The sequence below is a fragment of the Plectropomus leopardus genome, chromosome 17, assembly GCF_026936395.1.
Source record: "Plectropomus leopardus strain MGB_pleo_1.0 chromosome 17, ASM2693639v1, whole genome shotgun sequence".
NCBI lineage: Eukaryota > Metazoa > Chordata > Actinopteri > Perciformes > Serranidae > Plectropomus > Plectropomus leopardus.
Window position 1 is genome coordinate 21,294,990 of NC_142192.1, and position 24,348 is coordinate 21,319,337.

Below are 24,348 nucleotides of genomic sequence, written 5' to 3' on the forward strand. Positions count from 1 at the left end.
AATGAGCAAAAGGTGTTTGATTTTTTTATTTTTATTTTTTCAATGTTGTAAGCAGGGGCGCACAGATAATGAGCCCCTGGGCAAAGATATGCAAAAGCCCCCCCACCACCACCACTCCTACAGAGGAGCAAGACACAGATTTTATAGTTGTTTAGCCTCTTTTTGTGTCATTTTGCATCTCTTTTTAGTTGTAATGCATCTTTTTGTGGTTTTGTGTGTCCTTGTAGCTGTTTTGTCTCTGTAATAGTTTTGTGTCACTCTGCAGGGAAAAAAGAGAACCTCTGTTCTGTATCACCTAAAATCACTTTCTAAAAGTGATTTCTTTGTAGTGCTAATGTCCAAACTCCATTATTTTTACTTCCCTCAGGTTACAGCTATTTTGCTCAACAGTTCATTATATTCTCTATCAGCCTAATATTCCATAAGATTAATCACTCTAAAATTAAATGTTTATTCATTATTTAAAAAAAACATAATATGGTTCAGACAACATACAACCTCCCTTTTCATCAGTTTATTAAAACAAAACATTAAATAAACATATTTACATGCACTCAAAATATATGACTCGTCAAAATGTGAAGTTGTGAAAGATATCAGTAAGCATAATATACAAAATGAGGTGTTTGGGGAGAGGATGACTCCGCTCTTCATCCAGGGTTATTGCAGTCAAATGAGTCAGTAAGAAAAACCTGCTTTGAGATTCATGGCAGCTGGGGTGGTTCCCTAAACCGTTTTTCAGCCGTAAGCATATTTGTCCGTTACGCTTTTGTCATTTGGTGTCATCTGTCCACTCAGCTTCATCAAAAGTTTCACAATAAGGCCCGCCTGTAAAAAAAATATTGAAGAGTGAGACAGTTTTTATGTTTTAACTTAATGTGAATATTTTTTTAAACTCGATTTGTCATCAAATTCACTCGACTGTTTTCTCTGTAACTGACGTTTAAAATTCTACTCTACCAAAATATAAATTACATGTTGGACCATTTAAATAGTTTTAGAAACATCTTGAAGCAGTTACCTGTTTTGTGTGCACAATGAAGTTCATTTTATTGTCACCACTGTGTATCTGGAAGTACTGATCAGCGTGTCCAAGCTGCCACATGAATGTGCTGTACTCTAAACTGATGAGAAGGACCTGAAAATGCAAAAGTTTAACAAATTATCACACAGAGCGTGCAAGTAGGAGAACATCATAACAGATGTTCAATTACAACACCAAGGAGGAAAAAAATACTTTATTTTTAAATATACTAAACCAAGTTTGGGAGTTTAAATTGTTCCAATTGGGAAAAATAGCCATTAACAAAATATCACATGCCAAAATGACATTTCTGTTATCAAAAATTCACCCCTTTGTAAATTAACACTCCACACTAAGCTCAGTTTAAGTTCAATCAGGGAGATTTTCTTTTATGCTTCACTCATCCACAATTTTCTCTTTATGTCACTCCCTCTGCTTCCTCCAAACAGCTGATTATAATAATTGGTTCCCATTGGATCCCATTAGCAATCATCATAAATTAATACTCTTCTGACTCAGAATGAGTCTCTCCTTCATAAAAGATGTTAAAGCAAAATCCCATTTTTGAAAATAAATAAATAAATCATCTTATACCACATGTTATGACAGCATCATATTCATCAGTGGTGGCTAATCTCATCTCTCTCTCTCTAAAAAAATAATAATTTTAACTGAAATGAAATCATTAAGCAGGACTCATCAGATGTTTTGTGCATTATTCTACACATTTTCCAAAAAATTCAGCCTGACATATCTAGTGCTTAGAAAACTTTTGGGATCTTTGCTAGTATTTAAAATTAAGTTCTGTGGGTTTGAACATTTTTTGTTTCCCAGCGTGACTTTTCACTAAGTGAATCATCAACGTATCTGAGGATTAAGTGGAGAGCGGTATATACTGTTTTCACTTCCTACAAAAATGCCTAGCGAGCAGCTTGCAGGTAAAATCTGGAGCAGGAAACATCTGCAGTTTAAAACATATGATAAGAGATGGCGATACCTTGGTTTCCATATTCATGAGGTGCAGGCCCTTTGTGTTGACCCCAACGTAGACACGGATGACTTTGTGGTTGCTGGCGCTGGCCTTGGTGTAGACCTGTCCCGTGAAGAAGGCCGCTCCGTAGGTCGGGATGTCCCAGCAGTTCTGCAGGAAGAGTCGCTGCAGGTGGTGCATCTCTTTGCTAACGCCCTCGCTGGTGCTCAGGGCCTGTGAGAGAGCGAGGAAACAGCCTGCCAGTGAAGACAGCAGCTGGATTTCTTTCAAAGACTGATTATTATGAAAACCTAAAAGCATACTTTGTATTCATGCAGAATCCTGTTGGTCCAGTGGTACGCTTTGCTTTTCACTTTGGATATCGGCACGATTGATTTCAAATTTTCCTCACTGTTGAAAACAAAACAGAGAAATACAGCTTTTTCCTTCTACAACTCCAGCAGAATTCAACTTAACTTGAAATAGAGATCAGTGCAATGTGTTTTTTTTTTAAATAATAAATGCGTTTTACTTGAGGAACCCTTGCTTGTGCTTCTTGCTCTCATAGCTGCCGTAGATGATCTGCAGGAGGAGGCTGGCCAGTGTGATCAGCTTGCTGTCCGGAGCAGGAAAGAAGCCCTTCAAGAGGCAGTGACGGGCCTCGTCGAACAGAATGAGGATGGCGAGAGGATCCTCCACCTGGGACAAAACAGTGAGTCAAGTGAGAAGTGTAACCTCTCACATTTCACATAATGATAAAAATAAGCAGTTTTTTTTTTTTTGCACAGCACAAAGTTAGCTACCTTTTTCTCAATTTCAAGAGGCAGCCGGACATCCCTGCGGAGGAAGAGCTGAGGAGTTTCCCTTTGAGGGTCCAGCACCGTCAGGTCCGTCACAATCTCGGTCCAGATCCGTAGGTGCTGCAGGGGCTTGTGGTACGGCTTCAACTGCAGGTCTGACACACAAAATGCACTACAATGCATTACACCAGTGCACACTTACTATGCACATAACGTTGAGAAAAACTGAAGTTGCAAGATACATAGATTGTTAGTACAGTCTGAATCAAACAAGAAATACAAATTTGATCAAACTTTTAAGATATAAAATAAGTTTGATAAAACGTCTCTCCTCGTGGTGTTTGGTCACAGTTGGTTTTACAATCACAGGATGAAGTGTGATTTCATCACGTATCGTGTGAGTGAACTCACGGAGGTTCTCGGAGCAGATCCAGATGGTGAAGTACTGCTGGGTGTCTTGTGAAAGACGCATGCCCTCCATGATCTGCTGCACTGTGGTGTTGTTGCCGTGCTTCAGCTCCACAGAGCGATACGAGCCGTCCATGCGGTAGATACGCACCTTCTCATACTGTGGAACACACAAACATATCAGAAAGGAAAGCCAAGTGAAAAAGCTTTGTCCTTTCTTCTTTAAAAAAAATACAATTATTTTAGGAGAAAATCAAAAACTTGATCTCTCTACTTGCAACTACAACCACAATAATTCGATTCGAGTCTGACGCGTGACTCACAGGTTTGCTGCTGGTTTGCTGCAGAAGCTTCACCGTCTCCTCCCATTCGTTCTGTTTGTTCTCCTCACACACCTGCAGAGGTGATCTCTTCTGCTGGTCTTCTATGTGCTGTTAATGGGAAAGACTGTCAGCATTTACTGGTTTTTGTCTTCCACTACAATTGTATTGTAAGGTGGAATATAGTGCATCATCATGCATTAATGCTTTGTTGAAAACTAACAAGAAAAAGAAATTACAACATGTGTCAAATATCAGATTTACAACATTATCAATCAGTATTGCAATATATCAGTAAACACAGTTATTGATGTTTATTGTATCAGTATTGACAGATGGACTCCTGTTTATCATGTTTATGTTTTGTAAATTATAATTAGTTAGTGAAAGTCACAATGTTATAACTTTTTCTACAACTCTACGATAGATAAAACTTTTTTTAACACTTTACTGATACTGCAAATCAAAAATCTATACAATTATATATATATATTTGTTCCTAATGGAAAGTTGTGCGTGTAGCTGCAGGAGTGACATCAATAAGATATTAAAATCAAAATAGCCATTAAAACATCCACTGCAGCTTTAGGAAAAAACGAAGAGCAAAAAAACGCCAAATGTTTAGACAACGTCAAGTTTCATACCCGGTCGATCTCTGGGTGCTGCAGCAGGAGCTGCACGATCTCCGCGTGGCCTCCTCTGGCTGCAAAGTGCAGAGGGGAGCTCAGCTGGCCGTTCAGCAAGTTTGGGTTACAGTTCCCTTTCTCCAGTAACAGCTTGGTCGCCTCGACTTTGCCGTGCCTGGATGGAACCAAACCAAATTTAACAACAACTCATCGTTAACAGGACAAAGAAAAATACTTCTGATTTTCTCAGCTGTGAGGTGAGCGTCAGACTCACCAGCAGGCGTAGTGAATGGGAGCCCAGTGGTCGCTGTCCAGCTGCTTCACTGAGAAGCCGCTGTCCAGGAGCTTGGACAGCAGCTCCGTGTCTCCTTCACAGGCACTGCGGTGAAGTGGGAAGTCCTCCACCCACTGACGCTCCCTGCAAAGAATTTTATTAACATTGTTTTGAAGGCGTTCCTTTTTTTAGACTGCATGATGTAAAGTGGAAAACAAAAGGAGAGAGGTGTCAGGAAAAGGTCACAAACGGATATGACCAAACCTGTGAAACAAAGAGGGGCAGAGACAGAAGACATGAGATGAGAAAAACAATGACTATGTTAACATGCACAAAATATTCAGCTTTCTTTGCCCTTATTCCGTAAAAAAAAATAATATTCCCACTGAGCCGTTTACAGGTCTAATGCAGATTAATATTCCACTAATTATTCTACTAATATTCCTGTTTACATGCAGCAATGTAGACTTCAATTAATGTGCCTTCACATGTTGTTTATCATGTCAAACTATAGAAACGTGGAACTGATGGAGTAGCTTGTGCCATATTGGTTTTTTGCATCAAAATAGCATTTTTTCAGTTTTCCACCTGTGGCAGACTTGTTCGAACATGCGAACGCAGCCTCCCTCTTTCATTCATTGCGATATCTGTCTTATATCCAAGTTTTTCATGATGTTTAAAAGAAACTGTTTTTTTCCGTCCGACCAGAAATGTGTGCTTTTTTCTTTAGGGGGGCAAGCATCTCTACTCCAGCCTTGTAACCAGTTGGCGAGTTGGTTTGTGTACAACGTGTCCATGACAACACGCAGAGCTGACCGTAAACAGTCCCAAACTGCGATCAAAACCCCAATTTGAGGTGCATATTCTGATGTGCTGTATTCATGTCCAAATAATGCTCTTAAAGCCCAAATAATACAAGAATATTCCAGCAGAAAATGCTATTTACATGATCACATCCAGTTCAGATTATTGTCATATTTGGAATAATAGTTTGCATGTGAACGTAATCAATGTGGCTCATGTAGGAATAACTCTTACTTGTCTTCTGCCACACAATTAGGACCATGTTGCCACTTCTCCCTCTTTGGGATCTGAATCTTGGAGTAGTCGGGTGCTCCGAGCCCAAAGTACGGGTTGATGATAACTTTGTCCACCTGCAAAAAAAGGCCAAATGAGCAGGAAAGACAAAGGTAGGGTGAGTTATGTCCCAGTGCCAAAAGAATCACATTTTCCAAGTTCAAACATCTTCCTTGCAATACACAAAAATGTCTATTCACCATCTATTTTTAAAAAAGTATCTTCTGGTGCTGAAAAAAGAGACTCACTCGGTTGGTGTACTGCAGATCAGAGCCGTAGAGCGGGTTGAGGATGCACATGTCTGCCTTCTCCAGGGACATCATCTTGCTCTTGATCTCCAGAGCAGTGTAGCCCATGTGGAGCCCCTCGTCGCTCAGTTTGCCCTCGCTGCCGTAGGCCGGGTTGCTGACGTTTGTCTTCACCCGCTCAACGGGTGCTGGTCTGAACAGAGCGGGGATGGCGTGAGGGACGGTGTGCTGCTCTGCTAACCATCTGCGGAGACCAAAGAGACAACAGCTCAGTTTCCCTGAAAGCCTCACTCAAGAAGGTTTTGTTTTCATATATGTTCTCACTTGTCTAAAACCAAAAGCATCTTTGAGGTGATGGGGCAGAAGTGAGCGCTGGTCTCGCTGCACACCCGCATGATGTCCTGGAAGCAGTAGAAGCTCGGGCTCCCAGCGCTGTAGACCGGCTTACTGTTGTCTGTTAAGAGTGATTTATTAATGTTTATATCATTTTTACAATATCTGAAGCATCAATTTAGTGAGTGAGACAGATTTTTTGTTTCTTGCTCACCTTTAACACTGACTGGCACGACAAAAAGTGAAGCCTCTTTTCCTTCATTGTCTCCATCGAGGGGGAACTTCTTTATATGCACCACACGCTTTCCTGCAACCGAAAATTGTGTTCACATCTGTGGCTCCAAATCTTAGTGGTTAACTCAAAGACATGCAGCCTGCAGCCTGTCACAAGGAGTCATGGCTATTCCTTCACTTTGAAGAGTCACAAGGCAAAAACACTGAGAGCCACTGTTTCAAATGAAAGTCAGCAGTGGTGATACTATATGCACATCTTAGATTGGAAATGTCAAAAATTTCCCGCACTCACCTATGAAGCCTTGGTTGTTGGATATCGGTCTGATTGTCTCGTCAACATAGTCCAATATGGATTTGGATTTGTCTCCTGATGCTTGGATCTTTGTTGCCAGGAGGACTTTCTTTCTTTTTTTCTCCTTCCCCTCCAAAGGCACTTCAATCAGCAGGATCTTTACAGGAACACGAAGAAGCATTAAAACTGAGTACTACTATATGGTATACTGGATTGAATAGATAGTTAAGTGAACACCTGTTTGACGTTATTGGTTGTTGTAGATATTCTTTATTTCACTGTATGTGTTTAGAAAATGATTTATTGGAAATTGGTAATTGTTGGTTGATAGGTCTGAATTGATGTTGGTAGAATAAAAAATTCTGCTTATTGTCTGGTAACTATTTAAGCACATTAATGTATTATGGTTCAACTTGATGAGAGTATATCTCTCAGAAAAAAATTAGCGTCGTCTATATATTCTAACACTTTTTTTACATAGATGTTGAGATGAGCAGGCGATCTGCTGTCAGACTCAGCACATTTACCTCATAGGCTTTGGCTCTGTACTCCTTTGAGCTCAGGCTGACTTGATTTTTTGGGCGAATGACAGCAACAAACACATCCTCGAGGCTGTCCTCGTTGCCCATACTGCTGACTCTTTCTCAGTCCCGACAAAATGCTCTGCACAAGGGCCAAATGCTGTGGAGAGGCATTCCTGAAACACAAAATCACATGGTTGAGATTAATAACTTCATATAACATCTTACTGACACAAAAACTCCAAATAACCTTACTCAGTAACTACATACTGGAAATGCCTTTTGGTGCTTTATACAATTACAATTTATACGATTACGATTAAATTGGTGACATAAATTGTATTTACAACTATTTAAGCAAAAAAAAGAAAGTCAAACATTCTCTAATTTCAGCTTCTCAAAGTCAATGCTTTTTTCCATCTTGACATTTTATAGGAATATATGTTAATTTATTGACGCAATCATTTTATTTTATTTAAATTTTATCAGGGAGGTCATACATAGTCAAGGATTCCAAAGATACGTGGCTACATAAATCACTGAACATATAGATACATGATGAATACATAATGACATAAACATCGCTCATATAAATGTACCAATCAATGTCTCAGCAAAGCTTTTCTGTAATCTATTGCTCTCCCTGTCATTTTACTTTAAAAAACTATAACCATCATAATAAATGATCAAACGATGTCACACTCACTCATTTACAATAATTAATGTTTTAATCAGTAATTAAAACTATTGTTGCTAGAAACCCCAGTCTAAACTTAGACTCATATTGGCCAAATAGGTTTTTAAAAAAAATTTTGCTTGTGGAAATTGCACAGCTTAGATGTAATACAGCTTTAAAGAACCAGAACAGTCAACATTTGAGGTTCATATGATTGTGATACTTTATAAATATAAAACGTCGTATTAGTACTTTTTATGCAAAAACACAAGCAAGTCTGATTTTTGATATTGTAAAGTACATTCACCTGTGATGCCTTACACCACATCATGTTATAGAGGCTCATAGCAACTATTACCATGCCTTATGAGTGTGTTATAGTAACAATAAAATGATAATCTACAGCACAGTACAGGCTGCAGGTTTTTACCACTCTTCGAAATCATAGTTCCTAATAACAATAAATAAACGATAATAACAGTTCAGAAATTAACTTGTTGAGTTCAGAGGAAGGTGACGCCCCGGAAACCAAACTCTGTAGTCTTTAAACAGTTATTAAACAAAGGATAGTGTAATGCTGCATTTAGACGACACCCCATCCAGCTGGATGAAACCATTGCTGATACATTTCATCGTCCACAACGAACAGGATCAACTTTTTGGACTGAATCAGCAGCTGTAGCCGGGATGCTACACTCCCCATCACCGCTTTTCCGCTCGCTGAGCAGCTGAAACTTACCGAAAGCGACGTGAGTTTTTCCTCAAACAGACCAAAACACAGCCTCTCCCAGCTCTCAGTGAATTTCAGCAGCTTAAATTTAACATTTCGGCAGCCGGGAGACTGCTCCAGGTAAACTTGCAGAGCGGATATTTGTGTTGAAGTAACGCCAGTGGTAGGCCTGTGAGTTTGGGGCAGGGCTGCAGACACAAACAGAGGAATCGCGTTACGTTTCATGACAGCAGCTCCGGTCCCGACAACAGAGGACTCTGGCGGTGAGGGGGACTCAGTGCGGCGGGTAAAAGTCACAAATGCTCCGAATCTAATTGCTAAATTGCCTCAAAATAATATATTACAACATCTGTTATAAAAAACAAATGTTAATAACTTGTTTCGCGAAATTTAATTTTTAAATATGGATATTATCGAGGGATATTTTTGGTAAGAGTGATTTCGTTTTTGCTCTTTATTGACACCATTGTTAAATATGAAGCTTTTACAGCAAACATATAGCATATACAGCTGGTTAGCTTAGTTGTTCAGCTGAACTAAGCTAACAAGCTGCTAGTTATGATGTTTAGCTTCATATTTAACAGACAGTGATGTCAATAAAAACTAAAATAAATCTCTCTCACACATTAAATTGTCCATGTAATTATAGCCATCTTTTTAAAACACGTTTTACAAAACAGTTTATTACTTATTTTTTTGTAATATTATTTAAAGGAAATTAAGAGTTACAGCTAGCAGATGGTTAGCTTAGTTCAGCTAATTTAAGCTAGGTGTAACAATTAGCCTTATATTTAACAGTCCTGTCAAGAAGAGGAAAAATAAATCACTCTCCCCAGAAATGATTGTTATTATATCAGTTTTTCTAAAATACATTTGACAGTATAGGTTATTATTTACTATTTGCATAATTAAATATTTTAAAGGACTTTAGAGCTGTTACAGTTAGCAGTTGGTTAGCTTCGTTCAGCAGTTAAACTAAGCTAACCACAAGTTAAGAGTTAGCTGGCTGTATGAGCTAACTTCATATGTAACAGAGTGGAAAAAAAGGGAAAAATAAATCACTGTTACCAAATATATCCATGTATTATATAAGTCTTTCTATGATATATATTATACAACAGGTTTTTGTTTTAATTTAATATTTTCAGGGGGTTTTGAAGTGTTACAGCTAGTAGCTGGTTAGCTTAGTTTAGCTGCTAAACTGAGCTAATTAGGTGCTAGTTGTAACCATAGACAATATATAAAGATATATATATATATATATATATACACACACACAGTCTATGGTAGTAACAGATATTGGTGTCAATATAGAGGAACAACAAAACTTGCTTGCCAGAATGTCCCTTTAATTATGTTATTATTATATATCTTTTTACAGAAATGTTTATTTGTAGTTGAGCTAAGTTAATTTTCTGCTATTTATTTATCACTAAAGCAGGATCTTAATCTACACTGTTTATTTAAAATGTCTTTACATGTTAACAGACACCATAAGAGCTGTGGTTTTGTTCTGGCATCTTGCAAACTGGTTAATATTCTACAATCAATGGAAGAAATGGAATTAAATAGTTTGATAGCAAGTTTTTTTGAGTTCAAGTTTATTGTTTATCAGGTATCATGAAAGCAGTTTCTTTTTTATGCATAGTGAACAGAAGTATTAAGAGATGTTTTCTTTAGAAGATGTGTGTGTTTAATTAATCCATTTTAAAGTCAGAGCTGTTCCCTACAGATTTTACCAGGTGGTACATATTGACTTTTTATGTTGGTTTTATGGGGTTTTTTTTAATGGATTTAGTGTAGATGACATGGATTTCACAAATATACAACTTCATCAACAAATAATATGTACATTTTAATTGAAGAGATTGTATAAAAGTTCAGCATATTGGCATATCACACAAAGCAAATGAAACATATAGTGGTCTCTTTGAAACAAAAAATAACATACAATGTCGATACAATAACTGCAGTATAATGTGCCCAAGTGCACAAATGAAAACATGGCTTTGGTTTCATTAAGATATATATTATAACATATTTTGTCTTTTAGCATTGTTCCCCAGTTGAGACTACAGATTGTTCCCCGATGTCCTCTCCCTCCTGGTCCAAATTTAGGACGAGGTGTCTTTGCACTGACGGAGCACCTCCTGCATCTTCCTCTGGATTTCCTCCACCCTCTTGGCCCACTTCTCCCGCACCTCGTCTTCGTCATCCTCTGTCACAGCTGTGTAGGCCATGAGGGCGATGAGGCCCATATGGAACAGATGGGTGATGTGTGAACAGCGGCGCTCCATGATCTCACGGTTGCCCTGGCAGTTGTCCAGATACACCTTCAGCAGGGGTTTCCCGAACAGCAGGTTGGTACCCATCACACCCCGGTAGTACACATCCAGGCTCATGTCACTCTTGTCTCTCTCATAAATCTTCTCAAAGGTCTCCATGTAGCACTGGGTGTTGTCTGGGTCTTTCTTCACCTGCGCCACCATATTGTTGAAGGCAGCGTACTGGTGCTTGATGTACTCCTCGTACTTGCCATAGGTTTCGTTCACCTCGTCGATGCGGATCTTCCTCAGGCATTGGTGGTTCTTTTCAGAGATGCTCTCCAGTTTGGTGTGGAGCTCCTGGAAGTCCTTGTCTAGAACGTGGCCCTCCTCCTTGATCAGGCCCTTGCGAGCTACCCCAACGAGGGAGGAGACTATGCCGAAGATGGGGTCGATGGAGGAGGCGAAGGAGGACACCTTCTCCACGCAGCACAGCACCTTGGCTGCAGTTTTCCTGATCTTTTCTGCATCAGCCATCACTGCTGCTTTTCTTCTGCCACGGTAAGGTCCACACAAAGTGAGTCTGAAGGCTGGAGAGATTCAAAAAAAGCACATATTTTTATATCTGTAACATATGTAATATATCTCAAGGATATCTTTATTATCCCTGAAGGGTAATTTGTTGCACAGCCAGTAGTATAACCAACAGCCAAACAATAAATACAAATACAGTACCAAATAAAAATCATATTGAGCTTTTTAAAATGCCAATAGCAGCAGGGGAAAATGTGTTTTAGACTGTATCAGATAGAAGCAACTTGAACTCCGTGGACAGGGGTTGATTTTAGGTTGTAATGTTGGGTTACAAAAATTCATACAGGACCTCTAATGCCAATGTCAGTTTGACGTAGAATAATGACCACAGATGACATTGATATTTTGTTGGTTGTGTGTTTTTAAGTAACCAAAATCAAACATCTTTCCAAATGTGTCATGCCAATGTCATCTTGATGTAGAATAACAAAATGTATTATTAAAATATGGAGACAAAAACCCACCATCTGCAAAACATAATGTTAATGTCCATGAAATGTTAAATTATAATGTTGGACATTGAAAATATTGGCAATCTGATTTTAATTCCACCATAAGTTTTTCCAGCTGTCCCATGTAAGACTCAAGTGTTTTTCTGACATTATTGATGTCCAGTGTCAGGTGGGAGTGCTTCAGGTTGATAGTAGCCAGGTATAGCACTATAGCCTATGCAAAATATTCCTCAGGGACAATAAAGTATATCTTTCTTATCATTCTATACCCTAAAATCTGTTGCTATGTTTGAGGATAACTATCCCATACCAACTGACAAAAGATAATGAGAGAAATGATTCAATAAAACAGGAATAGATAATTTCACAGAGGTATTGTCAACATTAAAACTCTGAAGTTTTTGATAATAATAAATAAGCAGATGGGCTTTTCTATACACAGTGTGAAGCTTGAAGGTCAACTTTTCATCAGTTTCAGTACCAAGATATCTTTTTTGCTGCAACTTATTAGCCTAATGAATAATCACTACAGGAGAGATGATTGTGAAATTGAGGGAATCCTTTGTTATCTCCTTAGTTTTGAACACACTGACGTCTTAAGAATGTCTTGCACCATAATATATCTTTAAAACTTAATCCATACTCTGCAAGGCAGAGTCATCTTCTGACCACAGTCTAAGAGCTTTACCTAAATGATTGAGCACAGACGGTCCCAAACACTGATACCTCTTGCATTACTCTACAAATTAACTTCAAGGCTGTTTCTCAAGTTGCTGGAGCTACAACCCACATGTCACCAGCTGCTGCACAAAGCCATGTTGTAGACGGTGTCATCTTACAGTGTAATGTTACTGGCAACAGGTCACAATGAGGGCTCATACTGTCTGCAGTCATACACAGCAGAGGAAGGCTGGAAGTAATGAATACGTTATTGATTAATCTGATAATGATTTCTCAATGATTAGATTAAGTCCTCAGTGTATAAAATGTCTTAAAATAGTAAAGGGTGATAAGTATAACAACTTTACATTTTATTATTGCGTATTTTTTCTAATCATCAGTCTAAAACCCAAAGATATTTAGATTAATTACACAGAGAACTAGGAACACCAGACAGTCTTCCTACTTGAAACCCTGGAACCAGTTGGTTTTTGGCTTAAAAAAAAGATGATGAACAATTAATTAAAATTAAAAATAGTTGCACAGAGATTTTTTTTCAATTAAAATTTCAATTCAATTCAATTCAATTCAATTCAGTTAAAGTTAATTAATTGTTGCCGCTAAAGAGGATACATCTTTCTACTATGTATGAATTAAGCAATCAGTTAAATAATGAAGCAAGTGTGTGTTTTGGGAAATCATTTCATCACTCATTGTTTGACATAATGCACTGAAGTGCAGTATAACATATTAAAAATCTACAACTACAAGTTTTTGAGACCACAGACCCAACTGAATCAGTGGTGCATCTTTCTCATAGTTGTGACATTAATCATTCTTCTCACTGTTGTCCTGCAGGAAGAATAACAGTGGGTGTGTCTTCATAGTGACACAAGAAGGAAGAAAATAAACAAATGGTTACGTGTCGTGACCTTCGAGGTATCATCTTTATCGATTCAAATAACCCCCAATGGCTATTTCACACCTTTAATTTAAACTTGAGACATGATGCTTTGTTTGTTTTTGAGCCTGTTTCACTCATTTCCTGATTCCCAACAACACACGCACATGAATCAACCAGCTTTTACGTTCATTTCTTCAGTCCTAGCTGACTGAGATATCACACAGAGTTCAAACATCCTTTAGATTAGAGATTAGAGAGCACTGAGACGCCAGATGTTTACTCACCAGAGATAAAACTGTCGGTATCCCTCTGTCTACAGTAGCCGTCTGACTTTCCTCTCCACCATTTTCCTCCCTGTAGTTAAACAAGGACAGCCCCTTCCTGCCAAATAGGGAGCCAACACGAGGAAGTGACTCATTCATGCCCTGTACTGATTGGCTGAGGGGAGTTCCTCCAGATGCACTGCGGCTGCAGCTCCAACCACAGATGGCAACAATGACAGGGTATTCTTTTCATTGTGTTGTTTTTATTACTGGTCCCCACACCTTCTAAACCAGTATGGGTGACCAGATACCATAGAGATTACCAGTGAACAGAACTTAAAGACAATGTTACTTTATAACCAGGAAACAGGATCATTTTTATGTCTGAGTGGGATTAATAATGCTGTAAAGACTCTATTTAAATTACAGAATTTATAAACACAGCAAACTTGGACTACAGACGGAAACCAGAGCATTTCCAATACCAAAATCTTTTCCTGTGACGTACAGATTCTGCATACATACGGCATCTAACAAAAACGCTTTACAGTTTGCCTCTGAATGGACAATTTGTAAAGTCTCTTAAACTAAAATATCAATAATTATAACCACAGCAACTATAAGGATATGAGGTGCAACTTAAGTGTGCAAGCAAATATAAACAGAACATGAAATACAGCAAAAAGTTCTGTTCAAAAAACGAAAAACATTTATTTCCAGAGGCAATGTCACAGAAAACACTGTTTTTATGAGCATTTTTCTTTGAATGGAGAAAATCACAAGTAGTTTAAATAAATCCAAAGCTTTACTGCATGATGATGTACCATCAGGGGTAAGCAAGAAAATATGACGCTGTTATTTTCATTTTTTATTTTTTGTAAATTTGAGAGAAGTGAACCTTTAAAATGCCAGAAAACTTGTGGTAACCTAGGTGCCAAGGAGGGTAATATTCCATAACAAATAAAGTCTACCAACTCATATAAACAAAGAATAAGCTCCTGGCAAATCTGTGTATAGACAAATACAACTTTCATAACCAGAATTTTAGAAATGCCGAGATCATGAGTTCATATTTCCCCAGCACACACACCCAAAATTAATCTTCTCTGAAACACCAGAATATCATTCTGGTGGATAAATGCTGAAAACCTTTGTTAATATTTTGTTTCTGTTATAATGAGTGGTACAGTACAAGCTACATTTCCCACGGTTTCTCAAAAGCCACAATTTCCCAGCAACAGTTTTAAAGATGACGTCTGTCCTCTCACGCTGCTATGGCCTTAAAGCGTTAGACAAAGATAATCATGGCACCAATTAAAAAAAAAAAGAAGTGCACCGTACTGTACCGTATATGACTGTGAGTTGCTGATTAAATGATTCATTGTTGAACAGCTGATAATATGGACATCTATTATCCACCAATCCTGCAGAACTCCGGTTTTCAACCTTCTCATGCAACTTCCTCTGTATGTCCTCCAAAGTCTTGGTCCACTTCTGAATTTTGTCCTCGTCGTTCCTGGTGACAGCTCTGTAGGCTATGAATGTGGCAAGACAAGGTAAGTCAATTCATATCATGCATTTCATACATAAGGGAAATTTTAAGTGCTTTACTTAATGCTAAGTGCCTTTTGTACCTGAAGAAGCACAAAGCTTTTGAGGATGTCTCATTTTGGTGCTATCTGGTGGTTGTATTAAGAATTACACTTTTTGAAGCATCTGACTTTGTTTTAAAAGCCTAATTTATTAAAAAAGTTCTTGCGGCAAAAAATGTTAACAAAATATGAACATTTTAAAAAACAGTTTATTTGCACATTAAGAAAACATACAATGCAATGTTAATATGGAAGACACCAATGTGCATTGCACAAAAAAAAACATTTTAAGCCAAAAAAAAAAGAAAAAATCACTTCAAGCCTTCTGATTCTAAAATGACCAAAAAACATGCATGCGCTGATCAGTCACTTAAACAAATACTTAAATGCAGTTCTTTGCCCAAGTTTTCCATTGTCTCTCAGTGAACATTAAACCACATATGAGCTCTTAAAGTCCAGGGGTTTGTAAAAAATGTATAAACCCTGGGCCTTAACAGCTCTTTTTCAAATTAATTCATTAAATTAATTAAAATGAATAAATGTGTCCTTGAATAGCCGTCACATTCACATTTAAAGAGGTTACTTTTGATATTTATTTATATTTTTATACTTTAAATTTTCTCCTGCTGCCTAGATATTGCGTTTTCCTGCATATTAATAAAGACATTTCCATTATAAAATTTCTTTTAATGTGTCTCTCCCCCAATGTTAAAACAAAACCTACACCCTTTGTAGTAGCCAGGGATATTTCCCTTTATGCACCTTTTTTCCCTTACCTGCTGTAATTATTTATTCATCTAAGCCTTTATGTCCCCAACACTTTTCAACACAAAGTCACGTCCTCGTACACAGTCATACATGACCTCCTCAGCATCCGGCACAGCATGGCCCCTGATGTTAAAATAGCATATTGCGATGAATTAACTTTTCTAGAGGTTTTAACAACCCACAATAATCTCATTAATCTGTTTTAAATCATATAACAATATTGGCGATACAGTTACTGACAAGACAGTGGATATAAATAACTTTAGGCACTCATGGAAACACATTTTTCCATTAACTGTACTTTACTGTACTACTGCTTTATAGAGATGTTGTATATGTGCATTGTTCTGGTAAAAGTCAAGAAAACCCCACTTAGTTTTCATCTCTCACCTGAATTCACCTGCCTGATTATTTAATCAAAGCTGCAGGAATTTCAATTCTGTACCCTCCGGATATACAATCTGCACTGACAGCTAACCAAATATTATTCAACAGGACAAGGACAAGTCTCTTATGCAATATTTGTCTTCCCGCGTAGTGATATGAGACCAAACGTGAAAACATCTGCAGGCTTTTCCATGTTCTACATTCACACACACACCAGATACACTCTCCCTGACCCCTCAGAGCTCAGGACCTCACACTGCCTCTGTGTGCGTCGTCCGAGGGATTAATTATTCTGTGCGATGATTGTCCAAAAATGTTCATTTAAAGCACAGTTGTTGTAGGGTGTCGTTCAGAGTAGAGGACCTCTGAGGTGTAGTCCAATAAACATTTGGCAGATAGTCGATCTCATCAGTGGTTGAACAGTAACAGTATGAGACCATTTTAAATATGTACAGTTATTGTGTATTGTGACAGCTGTGTCATGTACCACATGGTGAGGTAACTTCATTTTTGTCTTCATTCAGTCTGCTTATACAAAACTTACAATTAAATTGTTTTAATAACAGATCTGTGCATATTTCGTTCTGCCAGGGTTCATACAATCTGAATGCACAACCACAAATAAGTTATTTATTAGTTAATGCAATACTTATCGTGCAACGAATGATTGAAACATCAGAGTAATACAAATACAGAAAATATTTTTTTTTAAAATTGCATTTGGATCATTACGCATTAAACATTTTTTTCATAATGTTATGTTGTTAAGCAAAGCTTGATATGTTGTCCATTACCAGAGTAAAGAGGAGAAACTGGAGCACACTGATCAGTTTGTACTGTCTGGTTTGTAAGAGGACATATGTCTCAACAGCAGCTGTGTCATCTTAAGAGTTCGACTGAAGTGCAAGATGATCACTGTGATCTTGTTTCACGCCTTCCTCTGTAGGTTATTCTTTGTCTAATAAGCATCATGTTCAGGATGCTTTTTACCAGATGAGGTGAAAAATGTTCTTGTGCTGATCCAAAGATGAAGAAGCCTCCAAACAAGCTACATTTGTAAGAGGTTTTGTGAACACTAGGTTCAAGTCAAACACCATCAGATATTAATATTGGACATAATTTTATGCATGACACCTTGTTTATGTTACATGCTTAATAAAATAGCCTATTGTATTGTAATGGGCTATTGTCAAAATAGTCTCTATATGCAGAAATAGTTATGTAGATCTTACTGTATTGTTTTCTTTTTCATTAAAACACAAATTCTCTCTCCTGAAATTCTTACTTTTGTATTGATACACATCTTATCAGTGTTGGGCCTATTTTGGGGCTTTCACGAACTGATAAGAAACGCTGTGGGAAAACATTCATCTGTACTTGATGCAAACAGACGAGCCCTGATGTCAGTGTTGGTGAAAAAGTAGTTACATGTAATTAAATTACAAATTAAATGTAATTGTAATCACTAACAGTTACTTAGAGGGAAAAGTGAATAAATTACAGTTCCTAATCAAAATGTTGGTGATTACAAAAGGGTTACATCTCAATATATTCCTTTTGGGAAAAAGTTAATATGTAGAGTATAACTTTCATTTTCCCGATTGTGTTTTTTTGGTATAGACAATGTCCAGACATTATTTAGGAAGGCCAGGCAAGGCAAGTTTATGTATAAAGTTCAATTCAGCGATAAGGCAATTCAAAGCGCTCTACATAAAACATCTAAAGCATCGAGAAATAGTGAAAAAGAATTACATTATAAAAGGACATTTAAAGGCAATTAAAACGCATTTAAAGAGCTAGATAATATAAAATAAAAACAAACATATAATTACTGAGACAGTTAAATACAAAAATAAAAATTTGAATTGGCTGTAAGACATATTTGATTTAATAAAAGGCAATAAAAGTAGTTCAGAATAATTAAAATATTGACATTACTTGTCACATTTTAACAGGATAACTAGCAATCTGTAAACTATTACATGTCAAAAGTAACCTTAGGACCGCCTGTTGTAACTAAAACAAATTCTTTTTCCGAGGGATTAAGTGATCCTACTGATCAGATTTGTTTTCGTAGTTACAGTCCTTTTAGCCTTTGACTCATAACTGTCTGAATTGAATTCTCAAACTAAGACGAGTTAAGAAGGCGATGTTACAGTACAGCAACCCCAGCATGAACTCAGAGAAACCTTCAACACCGGCCAGAAGCCCAACACTACCTTCACTAATTCATAGGATTTTTTGATTCACTTCCTTGACTTTATTTGCGGATTTTAATCTCTGAACGACAGTAAATGAGGGACGTGATCAGATGAATACGCCTCACACACAAACACACCCCTGTGCTCCCACCCCTGCTCTGTAACGTAGCGCTCAGCTGCTCCTCTATGGTATTTCCCACAATAACATCCCAGGTCGACTCACTGACTCTGTCATTTTGCCTCTGACCCCCTCCGCTCCTCTCTCCCCCTCTCTCTCTCTCTCTCTCTCTCTCTCTCTCTCTCTCTCTCTCTCTCTGTCTCTGTCCCCAGAGACCCGGGCCGGACTGAGGACGAACATCTTCTGGTTTCAGGTATGAACTGGAGTGGATAACATCAGGCCATCAGCAGGTTTGACACAGCAGCAGTGGATGGTTTGGTTCAGTTTTGGGATTATAAAGGTTTAAGCCTGCCATTGAAAGGGCCTGGAGGGGTGAGCTGAGGTCGACCTCGAGCTCGGACCACGATCGAATGGTTTCCACTGTTTGTTGGTTTTTATATTGGCTGACATACTTTTGTGATGGGAAAGGGTTTTTTGTTTTTAGTGATTGTTAGCAGGTGTGTGAAAGCCTTGGAGAGAACAAGAGTTTAGGGGATATTTAGTTTTATTATTATCTAATCTGTTTTATTCTTAACAGATATTGAACAAATATTGATTTGTTTAAAGTTATAGCTGCATTGTGTCACTCCGTCATAAGAGTACAGAATATTTTTATTATTGCCTTCATTGTATTGTTTACCATTTTTTTGATAATTTATTAACAGATCTATGATTCTCGGCCAATTAAATAATTATTTATGATCCAATTGGTTATTCACGTAACATTTTTTTATTGTTGACCTCTTCAGAATTTCATCCCTTTTTCTCTGCTGATCATCAGAACTGATCCGTCAAAAATGAGGAGCATCAGAGGAGGTCCAGGAAAAATGCAGAAGATGATAATCGAGCTGATGGTGCTGGTGGGGTGAGTAAACGCAATCTCTGTGTCTGACTGATAACACATTATTCTTATACACTAAATATCACTGTGTTAATTTTGCATTTAACATACTGAAATATAACTTTTTTTAAAGTTAAGATGCTGTTTCATGCAGCAGCTTAGCTATTGGATCAATAAGGGGAAAAAATGTTAATTACATATGTTATATATGATGTGAAATGTGAAACAAATTAATAAATTCATAAAAATATTTTTTAAAAATCTAAAAAAAAAAAACACACGCAATCTAAGCTGCACAAAAACATATAAAATTGCCTAAAAATAATTAAAAGGATAGATAATGTAGGAAATAAAGTACTTAAGACAGTATAACTTTTACTATCAGGTCGAATGCCAGACTTTTAGTGCACATCATAACAAACTGAGTATTAATATATATATATTTGAATTCATGTTTTATGTTTCATATCACATTTTATTTATCATTATGTAAGATTCAAGAAATCCAACAGCTAAGTCAAACCATGCAGCCTGTTAAATTTTCAACTTTATTTTATTAAAACAAATGAAAACATTGTAGTGAGTATTTTTAGCTCCGTTATTGACAGTTAGGGCCCTATCTTACACCTTGCAGAAAGCAGTGCACAGCGTAGTGCAACTGTCATCCCTAGTTTCACACCGACACAGCTGTAATTCACAGACAGAGCTGTTTTTTTTAATTAGCAAGCCCAGATGGGTGTGTAGTTCAGAAAATGAGGTGTGGGCATTGTTGGCAAATTGCTGCTTTAAGGAAGCAGTAAGTAACTGTGCTGTCGACCAAAACAAAGCTGATGATAAGTCACAATGCCAAAGTATTTTCCTGCTATTTATAGGGGACATTATTAAGATAATAAGCTATGGCTACATAAGCGGGTTCACAACGTGCATACACTCTGTTTGTTACGCACAAACAGATGAGCCAATGGGTTGGTGAAATAATACATCTTTATCGAGATAAATATTAATTACATTGTCTAAATTGTGAACGTAGCAGAAAGCAGAGCTGCACAGCTGTAAAGACAAATCCTCTGACAAACTTGTGTTGTTATGTAGACTCATTGGTTTGAGTTACGGTGCCGTTCAGAGACCGGACTATGATGACACGCCCAACCCGGAGTTCTTCAACCCATCCTGGATGGCCAGCATCCCCGATGATCAGCCGCTGTCTGAGGTCACCATGCCTGGGACGCACAACACCATGGCCCTGTACGGCGGTGTGTATGCCGAGTGCCAGACGTGGAGCCTGGCCTCACAGCTTACAGCCGGCGTCCGCTTCCTAGACGTACGGGTCCGTCACGTCAAGGGGAATCTCACCATCCATCATGGGGTGTCCTATCAGCGGGCCCACTTCGGCCACGTGCTGGAGGGTGTGGCTGACTTTCTGGGAGAGTATCCCAGTGAGACAGTGCTGATGCGTGTGAAGGAGGAGTTCAGTGAGACGTATGACATCTACGGTGCCGTGGTGGACTACATCCATCGCTATGCTCACTGGGACCTCCTGTGGCACAGCCGGCTCGTGCCGACCATGGGAGAAGCCAGAGGGAAGCTCATTGTCCTGCAAGACTTTCCTGGGCCGGACCTTGGGATGCGCTATGGTTCCCTGGACATAGCCGATGACTGGAGGGTATGAAAACATGTTATTCAAACTTTCCAAAAATATACATCCTCTATAAGCAGGTTATTAAGCAGTTTTTCAGGTGTCAGACAAAAAATAACAGTCTATAAAACACGTTTTTTAACAACTGTAGTATGTCTCATAAGAGATCCTTTAACATAAAAGCTTAAAAGCTGCTCAGCTCTTTACTCAGTGACCCTGAACTCTGGACTTTATGACTTGATGATAAGCATTTACTTCTGATGCATTACTGTGTGTAGCTTTTTATTGTTTATTGTAATTTTATTATGTGTTTTGTGTGTGATGTGCTTTTTATGTAGTTTTATGTTGCATTGACTGTCTTGTGTCTTCTTTGTATCAGTTAGTATAATGTGCTATTGTGCCTATTGTTTGTCTTATGTGTTTTGTTTTTGTACGATTTAATGTTCTTATGTTATTGTGTTGTGTCTTTGTTCTGACCTGCCGAGGGACTGCAGATGCGAATTAGATCTGCGCTATAATCCGGTAGGGTGCATCAAATAGTAGCATTTATGTTTTATAAGGGAAAAAAGTTAACGCCTGCACACTTCATGCCACAAAAGTTTATTGAAGACAATGTTTCCATCCTGCTTGGATCTTTGTCAGGTCAAATGCATTTATGTTTTAAACTGTACATGGTCCCTTTTAAATAAATAAATAAATAAAGATATAATACACACAATCACATGCAGAGACACAGCCAAACACATAATCCCCTCCAGGCTTACACCTGGCTGAGATAACAAAGAGAAAAGAGAGAAAATGAAGCAGAGAAGGTTTCTAGATCTTGTAATACGTTTCAGTTGAGCAGAGAGTAGTATGAGTGAATCATTACATCCTGCTGCCAGCATGTATAAACCGAGGGGAATTAGCTTTGTAGCAAGCATGTAGAGAAGGCCGCAACTACAGCTCGATTAGCAGATATGGTCATCAGAGGGCTAGGATTAAAAATTGTGCCACGTACTTTTGAAAGAGTCCCACAAACCCCCCGTGAACAGGATCAAAACATCTGGCAGTGGCCTGTGGGTGCTCGCATAATAAGCAATTAATTCAAATGTATAAAGAATTTAAATGAGTGATTTTGAGTTATTAAACATTTGTTTCCTGTAGGTACCAACACTTCTGCATGTTGAGGAGAAATGGCAGAGCGTCTATGAACACCTGGAGGCGGCACCTGCAGGAGACAAGGCCCAGATCTTCCTCACCTTCAGCAGTGGAGCTGGTGTGTTCGCGTACCCCAGAGCCGTAGCCCAGCGCATCAACACACAACTGTACGACTACCTGAGGGCCAAGACGGACCTGAACCAACGCCTTGGAATCGTCTGCATGGACTTCCCTGCTGCTCCTATTATGCAGCTGATTATTGATTTCCAACTGAGAGAGGTCGTAAAGAGAAAACAGGCCTTTAACACAGAGCCCAGCCAGGCAAGTTTGAAATATACAATTTCTACACTGAGAAAGAAGATGATGAAACATTTTAATGTTAACGTCTGAGCCAGAATAAAGTTCGAGGGAATCGTAGACTGGTCGATGATTATACGGTTAATGAGGCATCACTATGGACACCAAATACAGCAGCTGTAGCTCGGATTCAATAATTAGGGTTAACTTTACTCATTTACTGTAATAAATATGATTTAAATTATACCTCAGATGGAACTTTAAAATGTGTCATTCACCAAAGATACTAAAAACAAAATAAATGTCACATCAGAACTGGAAACGTGTAGTTGTGCGCAGTAATAAACTGCCGTGGAAGTTGCTTAAGTGTGTCATGCAGTACAGTTTTACCGTATTTCAGTTTCCATTACTGTCTTCACAAAGTTTAAAGCTACCGGACATCTATCCTGTTTTTTATGATGAAATATTTCAATACAATGGGACGTACATAAAATCCGAGGAGGTAAACATAAGATGCAGACCCTGAAAAAATATGAAAGACGAATATAAAGAAGACAAATGATAAAACAAAAATTAAAAAAGAAATTGAAATAATACATAGACGGAATAACAATGTTTGTTTACAATAACTTTTGGGCCGAAATCCCCTGCATCAAGTACATAAAACGAAATGTTGCTGCCCAAACGGTCTCCCAGTCAGTCGATTTTTAGCTACCAAAAAAATGTTGTATTGGCACTAACATACTGTTCAAGCATGTTGGTGGCGGCCAGCTGACTGACCTTTGCATCACAAACCCACTTCAACTGTCACACCACTGTTTCAAGACACATTTTTACTAAAGCTGATAGCAAATTTTACATTTGATTTATCGTCTTCGCATGGTTAACTGTCACCTTAATTACATTTTACCATTTTAGTTAACAATTCTAAAGGGGCAATCTGTAATTTTTACACATTTAAAAGGGAACTCTGATTTTACACACCAGAGTCTGTTTACACGTCTTGGGGAGTACAACTGCATATGTGAAAAATAAAGTTGTATTAAATCTTTTGTGGCTCCAGAGGGAGCTCTGATAAATTGCCCTAGAGGGACAGTTCACCCCAACTTAAAAAATATACACATTTTATCTCTTATTTTGAAGAGCTATTTATTAATATAGGCAGGCATCCTTACAGCCAGTTTCTCCAACACTCTGCAACTCACACCAAAAGAATCTAGACTGATAAATAACGTAATAGTAAGAGGGAATATATGAAGTTTTGATTTGGGGGTGAACTGTCACCTACCATAAGTCTCCATCTGGTTTTGATCCTTCAGTGACACTACAGAAAATATTAAATGACAAAATGTGTTATGCAAGTGCACCCATGTGCACTTTTGTATTTAGTATTACACAGATGAGAGCTGATAAAACAGTTTTCCTGTCTGTATCTGCAAGTGCACCACATATTCTTTTCTGTGCAGGAATGCATTAATTGAGCACTGATGCTGCATCATGCAATCCCATTATGTATTGATTATGTCCAACAAATTGCAAAAAGTGCTGTTTGCAAGAGAAATAGAGGAACATTGTGTGACTGCTGGTTTGTGGCTTAAAACACAGTTTGCATACAGATATATTATATCAGATAACCAATTTTATCATTATTTCCTGCTG

General features: G+C 38.0%; 3 protein-coding genes across 4 annotated transcripts; 1 reads left to right on the forward strand and 2 right to left on the reverse strand.

Annotated features, from left to right (window-relative positions):
• Positions 1-499: 499 nt before the first annotated feature.
• Positions 500-8,741, reverse strand: krit1 (KRIT1 ankyrin repeat containing). Its single transcript, XM_042507183.2, has 17 exons — positions 8,543-8,741; positions 7,134-7,303; positions 6,607-6,763; positions 6,295-6,387; positions 6,072-6,201; positions 5,748-5,991; positions 5,461-5,576; positions 4,423-4,566; positions 4,167-4,323; positions 3,526-3,633; positions 3,206-3,362; positions 2,798-2,949; positions 2,527-2,693; positions 2,318-2,405; positions 2,022-2,228; positions 1,022-1,138; positions 500-828 (listed from the first exon to the last, which is right to left on the reverse strand). The coding sequence occupies exons 2-17, from the start codon at positions 7,233-7,235 to the stop codon at positions 739-741; spliced, it is 2,229 nt and encodes a 742-aa protein (XP_042363117.1). The 5' UTR covers positions 7,236-7,303; positions 8,543-8,741; the 3' UTR covers positions 500-738.
• A 1,568-nt stretch (positions 8,742-10,309) lies between these two features.
• On the reverse strand, positions 10,310-13,839 carry rpz2 (rapunzel 2). Its single transcript, XM_042507006.2, has 2 exons — positions 13,692-13,839; positions 10,310-11,387 (listed from the first exon to the last, which is right to left on the reverse strand). Exon 2 carries the CDS (start codon positions 11,332-11,334, stop codon positions 10,648-10,650), a length of 687 nt encoding a protein of 228 aa, XP_042362940.1. The 5' UTR covers positions 11,335-11,387; positions 13,692-13,839; the 3' UTR covers positions 10,310-10,647.
• LOC121958134 (uncharacterized) lies at positions 13,770-23,050 on the forward strand. 2 transcript variants are annotated; one of them, XM_042507005.2, is made up of 6 exons: positions 13,770-13,910; positions 15,101-15,226; positions 18,949-18,989; positions 19,557-19,640; positions 20,709-21,279; positions 22,399-23,050. In XM_042507005.2, exons 4-6 carry the CDS (start codon positions 19,573-19,575, stop codon positions 22,780-22,782), a joined length of 1,023 nt encoding a protein of 340 aa, XP_042362939.1. In that variant the 5' UTR covers positions 13,770-13,910; positions 15,101-15,226; positions 18,949-18,989; positions 19,557-19,572; the 3' UTR covers positions 22,783-23,050. The 2 variants fall into 2 exon arrangements, with proteins under 2 accessions (XP_042362939.1, XP_087946197.1); XM_088090071.1 differs by lacking the exons at positions 13,770-13,910; positions 15,101-15,226 and having other exon boundaries at positions 18,855-18,989.
• The last annotated feature ends 1,298 nt before the right edge of the window (positions 23,051-24,348 follow it).

Bases quoted from the DNA above. Each gene is read 5' to 3' on its own strand.
- krit1 (XM_042507183.2), bottom strand. From the start codon at position 7,235: ATGGGCAACGAGGACAGCCTCGAGGATGTGTTTGTTGCTGTCATTCGC. The intron at 5,577-5,747 runs GTGAGTCTCTTT...CTTTTTTTGCAG, and splicing joins ATCTGCAGTACACCAACCGA to GTGGACAAAGTTATCATCAA. The intron at 2,229-2,317 runs GTATGCTTTTAG...GCTCTCTCACAG, and splicing joins GGATTCTGCATGAATACAAA to GCCCTGAGCACCAGCGAGGG.
- rpz2 (XM_042507006.2), bottom strand. From the start codon at position 11,334: ATGGCTGATGCAGAAAAGATCAGGAAAACTGCAGCCAAGGTGCTGTGC.
- LOC121958134 (XM_042507005.2), top strand. From the start codon at position 19,573: ATGAGGAGCATCAGAGGAGGTCCAGGAAAAATGCAGAAGATGATAATC. The intron at 19,641-20,708 runs GTGAGTAAACGC...GTTGTTATGTAG, and splicing joins GAGCTGATGGTGCTGGTGGG to ACTCATTGGTTTGAGTTACG. The intron at 21,280-22,398 runs GTATGAAAACAT...TGTTTCCTGTAG, and splicing joins ACATAGCCGATGACTGGAGG to GTACCAACACTTCTGCATGT.